At 37.9% G+C, this 11,981-nt stretch overlaps 1 protein-coding gene across 4 annotated transcripts; it reads right to left on the bottom strand.

The window, feature by feature from the left end:
- Positions 1-1,401: 1,401 nt before the first annotated feature.
- Positions 1,402-9,989, bottom strand: galm (galactose mutarotase). 4 transcript variants are annotated; one of them, XM_032554012.1, is made up of 9 exons: positions 9,901-9,989; positions 8,085-8,284; positions 6,073-6,227; positions 4,790-4,903; positions 4,193-4,285; positions 3,131-3,212; positions 2,687-2,837; positions 2,420-2,594; positions 1,402-1,602 (listed from the first exon to the last, which is right to left on the bottom strand). In XM_032554012.1, the coding sequence occupies exons 2-9, from the start codon at positions 8,269-8,271 to the stop codon at positions 1,525-1,527; spliced, it is 1,035 nt and encodes a 344-aa protein (XP_032409903.1). In that variant the 5' UTR covers positions 8,272-8,284; positions 9,901-9,989; the 3' UTR covers positions 1,402-1,524. The 4 variants fall into 4 exon arrangements, with proteins under 4 accessions (XP_032409903.1, XP_032409905.1, XP_032409904.1 ...); XM_032554014.1 differs by having other exon boundaries at positions 8,085-8,278; positions 9,901-9,972; XM_032554013.1 differs by lacking the exon at positions 9,901-9,989 and adding an exon at positions 9,706-9,878.
- Between the last annotated feature and the right edge of the window lie 1,992 nt (positions 9,990-11,981).

Raw genomic sequence — 11,981 nt, 5'->3', positions numbered from 1 at the left:
CAGTGAAGATGATACTTTACATATTGTTATCTCACTGTTCGGATAAATAATTTGGTAATGATCAGATGAGCAAGGGGACATTTTGCAACCTGTGGTTCCAGGTCCATGCTGCTGCTGCTGCCGCAACAGCAAAATATGGCTGAAAGCTGAGCACGATGCAGGGCTCCACTTCCTCCCGCTGCATGAGTTCAAAGCTCTCTGTTCCTGTTTCATGACAATGACAATGACCAACACACACTTTGTGAGAATAGTTTCTCATTTTTTCAGGACTCTTTTGCACTTCTCTAGAAATGTTTTTCAATAATTGAAAAATATTTATATATATATATATATATATATATATATATATATATACATGTATATATGTATATATATATATATATATATATATATATATATATATATTCGAGGGGGAGGTGGGTGCGTTTATCATGACATTTACCAGTTTCAAGTTATTTCAGTGACCATTGAGGAGTTTTCTGACATCAAAAATCTAGTATCAAACAGATATTACATAAGAAAATATCACAGCATTTTTTAAAATTATGATTTCATTTAAGGGAAATAAAATTTAACCAGGCCATATGAGGCTAAAATAGGTGCTCTATGAATAATTAAACAAATTTAAAAAAAGACTGTTTACCAAACGTGGCGTAGTGACACTTTTCCCGGGAAGCCTTCCCTTTTCAGTGTATTTTAAAGCAGATTCATAAGAGTGTATACGCCACGAAACAGCGCCCTCTTCAGACATGAAACATTAAATACATGTCTAGATTTGATGTTTGTAATACAAAAATTAATTCTTGCAGAATTTTTTTTCTGAGAGTCACTTTTGATGTAGTGTTTCTCATCGTGGGCCTTTAAATGACTCATTTTAGCTTGAGTTACTTTTAAAAGCAATATTATGTGAGCAAATTTGGACATATTGTGGATTTTCTCAAATAAGGTTAAAACTAAAAATACAGATATCAATATGCATACATATGTTGTAGTTATTGCTAAAGAAAACCCTACATTCATAATTTCTTAGAAAATTAGAATAGAATATTTAATACAACTTTAATAGTTTTAGTTCCCTAACTTCAGTTTATTTATTATTTATTTGACATTGGTTGTTCTACTTGTAATTGCTAGTGATGTAATCAAGTGTACTGTACAAGTACAGCATTATCAAATAAATTTGTAATTCAGTATATTTATGTCTGTGTTTAAAACAAAGTTTTAAGTCAATTCAGCCCTGTTTTCACTTCCAGGATGAGTAACAGATATTGCTTTGGAAAGTGAAACCAAACCGATATCTGGTGCATCATTATTAACAACACATCAAATGTGTTGCTGCACATGGCTTAAAAATGATGTATTTGTGTAATAGCTAACAGAGCTACTTCACATAATCACATAACCAGTTTAAATGATAAAACTTTATTACAATTTATGCTGAAGAAATTCACATCAACAGCAGTCATAAAGCAAGCTTTGACCTAGATATGTGTCAGAGGTCAGTGCTGGAGTCCTGACTGTTGCTCAGACGGTGGTGAAGGTGAAGCGAGTCACATGATGGTATTCATCCCCGGGACGCAGGAGGCAGTCTGGGAAGGAAGCCTAAATACACACAAACACACCCCTTTATACCACATACACACACACACACACACCCCACCACCTTTGGCCTGGCAACACAGACATGACTTAAGAACACACGTTTTTGATTAAACCACATATTTCGATAGAATGTGCAGAAAGAGCAGCGAGTGTTAGGGAAGTGGCTCTCTTCTTTAAAAAGTGGACAGATCCTTCTGTGTAACCAGGAGAATCGACTGAAAGTGTAATTATTCATTCATCTAGTTTCTCCCTGGTTATTATTAATGTCTTATTCATACATTACAGGAATGCTACGTTACTGCATTTTCAGCAAGAAAAGTGTTATTTTCTTATTCAAAAAAGTAATTGAATTATTATCTTATTTTTGTTTTTAATGTATTTCTAATATTGTGTAATAAAAAAAGGCTTAAGTGGTTAAATAAAAAAATCTGCAGGAGATGCCAATTTTTTAGTCAGCTTATTTGAATTGTCAGAATAATTGATAGAATAATTGATTACTAAAATGAATCATTAGTTGCTGTCCTAAATAACAGTAATAACTTTGATTTATTACTATAAATAAATAGTAATATTGGTTTGTTCCATTGAAATCAACATATCTCAATATGTTGATTTCAATATGAAATCAACATATTGATTTCAATATGAAATCAACATATTGATTTCAATATGAAATCAATATGCTGCTATTCTTGACCTTGCCAAGAATAGCAGCAAACAGAGAATAAAAAACAAAGGAAAAGGTTACAGTTATAAGAGTTCTCCTATATTTTCCTAAATTTAATCATTGGAAGTGATTCTCCATCCAGCCACATACCTGGTTAACAGCATTGGGCCAGTTTTGTGTCTCTAAACAGAAGGCGCTGTGCTTCCCATACGTCACTCCACCCTTTCCTCTGATGGAGTCGTCCAGGACATTGGCGGTGTAGAACTGGACTCCTGGTTGGCTGGTTGACACCTCCAGGACACGCCCACTCGGGGGGTGAAGCACTCTGAAACGAGGAAGAAGGTTAACCTTCCAGAATCAACTAAATGAATGAATCGGTGACATTTTTTGTTGTGTGATCATGCATTGTGTGGCAACCTGGCAGCATGTCTTTCTGTCCAGTCATCTCTGGGCGAACACAGGCAGAAGTTGTGGTCAAAGCCGAGGCCAGGAACTTTCTTCAGCCGGACACCGACAGGAACCGGCACCCGGAGGTCAAAGGGTGTGTCCTCCACAGGGCGGATCTCTCCTGCCAACAGATTGCCTCTGACTTATTTTTCTTGAAAATCATCTTTTTTGAGGGGGGGGACGTAACAAGAGAAAAAAGTATTTTCTCTTATTCATGGATCTTAAAGGGAAATCAAAAATGACTAAAACTGGTATCAGCAGGTCAGAACTTTACAAACATCAGCCTACAAATCTTCGATTGGTGAATCTCTAATAGCATTCCTTCCATTATTCCACTACTGTCAGAAGTAGAGCAGCTTAAGACTAAGGAAATAGACTGTATTATGTCAGGGAAGGACTGACGTAGGCGCTCACCTGTAGGGATTGATGTGTCATCAACAGGCAGGTAAGACTGTGCACTGATAGACACCTCATGATCATAGATATCTGCCGCTCCCTTCATCCAAGGGATGCAAGAACACAAACACACAAATATAGAAACAATTTATCACCATATGTAGCAAATAGTGTTTGTGTCACATGGTGACTGTATGATGAGTGTGTGACATTGCTATGCATTGAGTCGGGAACATTGATGGTGGGGAAAATGAAACCGTCAAGCAAAGAATCTCAAAATATGAATGCGAGGTTTTGCTGTTAACTGTCAAAACTTCAGCAATAAGGTCCAAAGGTAAGAATCACATTTTCACTGGTCAGTAAAATATTTTAATGAAAAAGCAAAAGCTGGACATATTGCTCAGTTATGCTAGCTTTACTTTTACAACCTTATCATGTATTTTTAAAAGTTATGTGGTTTGTGTCGTGTCAATTTATGTAATTATGTTACCTTCAGTTGTCATAGAGGTGTCAAAAATAACTTTAAAGAAATTTGACTTTGTGATTTAATGCCTTAAAATTGGGACTCTGTCTCTTTAAAAATGCCTGCTCTTTCTGAAACTCTGCCTTCAGGAAGTCATCACAACATGGCTCCTCCATTAACCGTTCAACAACGTTTTTACCAGCGTTGCTCTGGGAAGTAGCTCCTATAACGAGCTCAGCAGGTGCACAGGTCCACCAGGTGTTTGCTAATTGCGGTTGGCTAGTTTGAAGGAACTGAGGGAAGAGCTGCTCTGAGAGGTGGAAGCTCCGAAGCTGCTGCTCTGAGGAGGAGCTGTGTTTCAAAGGCGGGGCTATGTCCACCCAGGCGTTTTGCACAGTTGAATGGTTGCTGTGGAGATTAAATAATTTCTCAAACATGCAGCACTCCAGGTGTGTCTTTGATGCGGGAATAACATTTTAACAGGATGTAAAGCTGAAAAAAGTTGATTTTACATAATAAAGCAAATTTAAAGACCGACAAAATACACAGAGACTTATGTTTGTAATGTGATCGAATGTGGCAAAGTTTCCGGGGTGTGAATGATGTCGAGGTCTTACCTGCCCTGATAGGTTGAAGTAGGAGTGGTTGGTGAGGTTGATGGGGGTGGTTTTGGTGGAGCGGGCTCGGTAGTCAGCGGTTAGAGTTTCCCCCTAAGCAGAAAACACAAACCAAACCTCACTAACACAGGTGCAAAATCAACTCAGTAAAACACTGAGGCAAGTTGAAGATGATATTTGGAAAGTTGAGTCTGGGAAACTGATAACCGAGCAGCTGTCCAGTCCGGGACGTTTTCTGTCCCAACCGGTCTGCTTCCTATAGAATCCCTCCTTCAACCTTCTCGTTTTCAGGAGTAATGATCTGGAAGTGCAGCTCCATCTGAAGCTGATAGTTCAGCAACAAACTTCTACTCAGGTTTGTTTTTAATGGTCTTCTCCTCAGATGTAGATTTTTAATCTTTATTTATTGTTCAATTAACCTACCTCTAGTGTTTTCAGCAACGACTTTCTAAAAATCCTTCTTCCTCTTCCAAAATGATTGTTGCTATAAACTTCACGATCCTTTCTACACAAACTTGTTTTTATACATTCACCCGAAAAGAAATGAGGTAAATGTTCTGATACATGGTTCTGATGCTGAGACATGAGTATGTTTACCTGTAGAGTGTAGGAGACAGAGACCTGAAGCTCACCAGGGTAGCCCTGGTCTCCATCTGGACTCGTATGACTGAGGATCACACCACCTTCCACTTCTGCAGCAAGCCAGACTTCCTGGACAGAGAAACCCAGAGTGGAACTCAAGAAAAGAAGTTTTCCTTTCGAAACATCCCCATAGGACAAGCAAACACAAACAGCTGCCCCACATCTGGTCCTTAAGGTTTTTATCTCCTGGATGAGATGAAGAATCTCCACCTACAGGAAATAAAAAACTCCAAGAATTGGAAGAAAAACTGTAAAGCATTCTTGACAACCTGTTGCTTCAGTCATTTATCAACACAGTTAGGCTCTCAAGATATAGAAATCATCTTAAGCAATCAAACAACATGCCAATATTAATCAATGTCCTACATTAAACTTAATACTTCCTGGGTAAAAAGGATAAGCATTTTGGTTGTTTTAATAATGATGTATTCATCTAATATTGCGACATTTAGCTAACAGGGTAATGTGGGAAATTATTTCTGTTTCCTGTTAGTTTTGTGTCTGACATGGAGAACCATGTTTAAGCCAACAGTAACATGACCACACATATAATGAAAATAACTGCAATTACATAATCAGTTTTAGCTTAAAAAAACAAAAACAATGCTATTAATTATAACTTTTGTCAATGCACCGATTGAACTTACAGACCAATTCCTGATTTTTGTACAGCGTTGGCCTTCAAATTCAAATTTAAACTCCTAACTTTTAATGTAAGAAGAGATTTCCAAAAGGCAGCCAACATTCCCAGATCCAACATGTTCCATAACCAAAGTTAAAGCGCTAAGGTTTCTGCTAAAACAAAGCAACTTTGCTTTACTCCGTTCAGATCTCCAGTTCTCTGCTTATAGTCTTATTCATGTCTCAATATTTGAAACACATTATTTTCTTGATATAGCTTCACAATTCTCTGAGGGATCTTTATTCAAACCCCTCAATAACACCAAAAATATCTGGATAGTTTTCCTGACTCAGTAATGGCATCCCAAACAACCTGGCAGCTATAAAGATGGTGGGAGGTCAAAGGTCAGGCCCAAGCTGGTTTCTCTGGAAAATTTGGTCTCCTATTTCTTTTATTTTCAAAAAAAAATTAATGGCGGACAAACTCACTGTAGCTATCCTGTTATTGGACGAGGAAATGCTTCACATTTTCTCTGAACTCACCTTGAAGTGTTTCGTTGAAGGGGCTAAAGTTTCCAGTCCAGGAACAGCAAACACTCCCCAAGGGTTCGTCTTACCTTGTTGAAGCCGCGCAGGCCTCCATGCAGGGCATTTGGTCCATTGTTGGTATCTAGTTGGAACTCTTTTCCTTCCACCACAAAGTGTCCTTTTGCTATCCTGTTAGCCACACGACCCACCAAGGCCCCCAGATACCGTTTATCCGACACATAACCTGACAACATAAAAATAGGATTGTTCACCTTTATCAAAGGTAAGTATGCAGTCACTTCATTTTTTCTTAGCTTTTCCAGGCAGGGGTCCCAATCAAGTTTCAAGCTAACTTGACTGGTTAGCTTGATCAATCAAACAGACTGTGAACTTAATACATCAGATCTAAAGTTAGTCACAACTGACTACTCTGTTAAGGGTTGGAAGAAATGTGTTGTAGGGGGTGGGAGCATGTCTGACATTTATCATCACAAAGTAATGATAATTATCATTTTTAATTTGACAGTCAGAGAAATCCATTGGAATGCCTCCTGAGGTCAGAATTCTGATTTGGAAAGTTCCGGTTCCGGTTCTCCACCAAACCTGGTGTTGAAATCAAACATGGTTGTTCCACAAAGTGTGACAGCTGTTCATTTTCATTTCTGACAAACCCTATACAGATAAATTAGTCCCAATATAACTATACAACAGATATAGTCATATTCAATAATTGGATTATTACTCTTTTGGTTCAAAGTTAATAACTTCAGTTTTGTTTCAATTCAGCTGGAGAAAGTTATGGCACGTCCACACATTTATCTTTTCTAAGCAGCTGTTCAGTGATTGGATGGGTACCGACTCACATGGTGACATCATAATGTAGAGCTGTGTATCATCTGCAAAGTTACGGTAGCTAATATTATTTCCTGTTATAACCTGAGTTAGTGGGAGCATATAGACATTAAATAAGAGGAGTCCTAGGATTGAACCGTGGGGTGCTCCACATGTGACTTCTGTCCCCCTTGATGAGAAATTACCTATTGAAACAAAGAAATACCTTTTCTTTATGTAAGATTTGAACCAGTTGAGTACTGGACCGGACAGTCCGATCTAACTCTCCAGACATTTCAGTAAAATGTCAAAAGTATTCTCTAAAAAGTGTATTTTTAGAGTACACTTCTTAGAGTGCACTTTCAAAAGTATATTTGAAACAATTAAGTAATGCCGTGTTCGTATCCTACGTCTGATGTAATGATGCTTCAGCATTACATGCTGGTTGGTACAGGTCCTGTACCAACCATGACGCTGTGGTGGTGCAGGGGTAGAGCACAATGCACATAAGGAGACGTTAGTCCTCAGCGCAGCTGTCGTACGTTCGATTCCAGCCTGATGACCTTTGCTGCATGTCTTCCATCTCTGTCACTACACATTTTCCTGTCTAAATACTCTCAAATAAAGGCTACCTGAGTACAAAAAAAAAAAAATTCTGGTAAAAAAGAAGTCATTTATGAGTTTCCTTCATTATTTGAAGTAAACTACATGATTTGAGTAAGACCAACTTAAATTTGGTCATTTTAAACACACTTAATGAATTTATTTTTACAATGAACTCAAGGGAAGTTTATTTATATAGTACCATTCCTGTAAAGTCAGTCTAGACTGCTTTACAGGAAGCCAAAGATATTAAAAAACCAAAAACTTTGACACTTTTCTCTTTAAAGAGCTATAGCTGCATTTATCTAGAAGCGTATGCTTCAGTTTGATGCCAAACTGAACCATAAAAACTCCAGATCCCCAAAGAGCTGCACAGTTTTTCCCCAGAGACTTTTTTTTTATTTTATTTTTTGCTGATGTTCTCAAGGGATTTTAAGAATGAGCCTTGCTGAGGTTTCGGTCTTTTACTTTGTTTCCATACACTTTCTGAGTACAGTTTCAGTCAAGAAAAACACCTTCAGAAATAATCACATCAAACTACATTTTAAAAATACTCAGCTTTTGTTTAGCATCTATCCTGAAAATCAAATCTGTTCGAATCCTCAGGTTCTATAATTTATTATTTATCAGAACAATCTTTTCAAACTTTGAATATTTTATGTCTTACCTTCCAGGTCATCGTAGCCGAGGACTACATCCTCCATCTGCCCATGTTTCCCTCTGCAGGACACAGACCTTATAATGGCACCCAGGGTCAGGACCTCCACCCGCACCTGGGGGGACTGGAGGGTCCACATGTCCACACTGCCGAGGCCAGAGACCTGTCCCCACTGCTGATGGCTGACCTGAGTCATCCTGAGTCTGACCCTCAACATGGAGGGAAAGAAAAAAAACAATGTCCATCTCTTTAAAACCATCCATCTTTTAAAAATATCTGTGATTTCAGGTCAATTACACAAACTGCAACCAGACCTGACCGTGGAGTATAGAACCGCCTTTACCCCCTGGGGTCCAGGGCATTTGATTTACCTTTATATTTCTCCATAAAAACCATTAATATCGCCTGGTGTGGAGTCGGTTTTTTCACACTTATTTTTTTCTTTTGGGTATACTGTTATTGCACATTAGACCTTTAGTCACATAAAAACATCAAATCTCAGTTGGAAAACTTTTTTTTCCTCACTGTGAATCCCACAACTATTTACACCAAATAATAATAAAATAATAATTTTCTTATAATATAGAATGCAAATGTATTCTGTAAATTTCAAAAATGTATGTAAAAGTATTGCAAGCGACACAGTTTTGTGAAATTATTAGCATGGAAATGAAGACAATTCCTCATTTGTTTGTGTACAGCTATTTGCAAAACCCCATAGGCCAAAAGACTCGTCTCACGTTTACCAAAAATATCTAGATGAACCTCCAGAGGGATGGGAAAATATTCCCATCCCTCTGGAGAGACAAAGCATGTGTGTCCTGTTATGTCTGGAGTAAAACTAACAGCATTTCAGAACTACACACCGAACTCCAGACATGGTGGTGGCAGGTAATGGTCTGGAGCCGATTTTCTGTGTTAGAACCTAGAGACAGACGGTTCAAGCAATTCCTGCATTTTTTTTTTATATATGTTGGAAGTGTTTGGGGAAAAAAATATCTGAGCTGACAGTTTTGACCTGAAGGAAAAACAGAAATGTGTATCAGCCAAGAGAATAGAATGTAAATTTCAAAATTGGTCCAACAGTAAGTATTCCTTATATATTCGGTATTATATGACTTGACATATCTGTGCTGCAAGATTAGTTTATTTCTAAATTTGAGGCGCAGACATTTAAGTGAGGTGGTTATTTTTGTTAAAAATAAGATAAAATCTGTGGCTGCTGTGCGAACATCTCTGAACATCTTCTGTGGAAATGTTTGCAGACTCCAACCAAGACAGCTGGAAATTTACTCTGGGATAACTATCATTTTGATTTCTGTTAAAACAACGTTTATTTCTCTGAAGCAACAAAAAAAAATGTGTTCCAGCGTGCCAACTATAAATAATTTTAAGAAGCAGCATGAAACGGAATTATTTTATAGTGTGTTTGTCCTCTTCTACTCTATGTTCACCAGGCTGTTTATTGAACTTTGGTCATATCTGCTGGTTGTCACTAAATCTCGTCGCGTTAAATGTCCTGTGCAGAAGAACCACCACTAAATGGACGGCCAGGTGTGTCGCTTTGTTTCGTACACCCACAAAGAGCGTCCCGATAAATTCTGACTTAAAAGTGGAAAAGGTCGCTGACCTTTAATCGGGGCTGGGGAGCAAAGTTCGGAAAAACACCTGACCCGACTGGACGGTTCCTCGTCAGAAACCCAGAGCTGAAGTCCAGCTGAGAGCGGACAGGCTACCGGTGAAACTCTCACCAACTTCTCCTTCACTGCTAAGACTCAAGCTGAAAACCAGTGTGAATGCTCTGCTTCCGTTCTCAGTCCCTTACCTACAAACGCGTCACCAAGTCCGGGAGAGAAGAAGGCGCGTGAGACGTCAGATGAATGCGGAAGTCATGTGACTCAAGGGGCGTGCTTCAAACCGTTCTCTCCTCTCCATAAGAATCTCCATAAGACCAAGAATCTACGAAATGTGAGAAATATTCCGAAGTACAAAAAAAAAAAAAATCTACTGAAGGTCTTAGTGCCACAGTCAATATGACCAAGTTGTTGAATATTTTCATTTGACATCGCTTGAATATGGCTGAAGATGTTAGAAGGTAAATGCTTAAAAATGCCAATTTATCAAATTGGTCGGGACTTAAAATTGTAGTTATTTTAGGCCAAAAACATATCTCTTTATTTTGACATTTAATTATTTTCTCGTTCTACGCTGGATTTATGTGACCTGTCAGCCTGACCCATCACACTCAGTGGGCAGCAATAGTAACACTGTTATACAGAGGATTCAGTCAATCAAATGTCTGTTTAACAAGCCACAGTGAACGTTTCACGATGTAGCACAAGAAGTATGAAATAGAGACTGGATCTTTAAAAAATCCACATTACCTTGCATTATTGTTTAAAAAAAATTTTTATTTGCATATCATTGTGTGAAATAAGTGTTAGATACTTATTGGGAAAACCCAATTAATATTGGTCCAGAAACCTTTGTTTCCCATTCCAGAGACCAGATGTTTCCTGTAGTTCTGGACCAGGCTTGCACTGCAGCAGGGATTCTGGTCCACATGCTCTGTCTTAAACTGTGGGCTAAACTTGATCATTCTGCGTTTTTCTGACTTATTTGTAACTGCTGTTGCTTCCTGTGATTTCTACAGGAAAGTTTATGTTTTTAAGAAACCCTTGAATTATTCAATAAACTGTAGAAATGCACATGAAGCAGAGGAAGTGAAAGCAAAAGTTGAGACTGGTTACAGATTTTGAGGAAGTAGAGCAGGTCATGAGCTCATGCACCAAAAACCATGAAATTAACGTTCAGGTTCTCTACTCTGTTTATTGGAATCATTATGAGTCAAACCATCAAAGGAACATCCCACTATTTTCTCCATGGAGGTCTTGAGTACCGCTATATATCAGTATTAAGTTATTGTCCTCTTAGGTCAAATTTCCTTGCAGCAAGGTGATAAAAAAATAAAACTTAAGACACCCAAAAACAGAGTCAACAAAACTACAACAGAACAAAGACAGATGGTGAAATGTATTTATGACAATATTAGCATATTTTAGAATAATCACAAAACAGCTGTTTGTTGATTATCGAGCGTAAGAGAAAACAGATTTCTCTTTCAAAACCGAGTCTCCAACATCCTCATGCTCCAAAAATGAACTGTCATCAAAAAACCGTCACCAAAAGTTCAGCAACTCTGAAATGTATTCAAACCTTTGTTAAAAATAAAAAATAAAACAGGTTCTTCTATTTTCCTTTTATACATGTGCAATACATCTACTTATCCACATAGTTAAAACTAACATAATAAACTAAAATAATATTATTATAAAGTTCTTTTACTTCAGTAACTCAATTCACTAAGTAAAACACATTTCATAGATTAATTCCACACAGACTGATGTGTTCCTTCAACATAAGCAGTGCATGTTTCCTAGTTTTGTTTTTAGGCGCAGTCTGCAATCAAACATGTTGTTCCTATTATACACCACAAGGTGGCAGGATGGCAACAAATCTGCGGCTCCTGGTTGAATATGTTCCGGAAGGTAAAGAGTGTAACGTGCTGTGAAAGGACAGTGAACATAATCCACAAACAGTTGTAATGATAGCAGAGTCCATCAGATCATAATAAAACATTCTGATCTGAAGTTATTCAAACCTCGAAAAGAAAAGAAAATTTTTTTTCCCCACGTCCCGTCGAGGGCTCCATAAAACCTAATCTCAAATGGAAAGGATGTTATTTATATATTTTTTTAAAAGTTGAAGGCAAAACCAGCTCACCCTCCAGCACCATGCTGGACTGTAAGAGCGGTTTATGCTGCTGCTTAGGATGTGTTCGGTTTTCTTTTTGCATTATAGCCAGACATTTATTTTTAATTTCCAATGACTCCGGGTTCTAGTTCA

The sequence above is a fragment of the Xiphophorus hellerii genome, chromosome 22, assembly GCF_003331165.1.
Source record: "Xiphophorus hellerii strain 12219 chromosome 22, Xiphophorus_hellerii-4.1, whole genome shotgun sequence".
Classification (NCBI taxonomy): Eukaryota; Metazoa; Chordata; class Actinopteri; order Cyprinodontiformes; family Poeciliidae; genus Xiphophorus; species Xiphophorus hellerii.
Note: the sequence above shows the minus strand (reverse complement) of the source record. Positions and strands in the feature narration are given on the sequence as shown.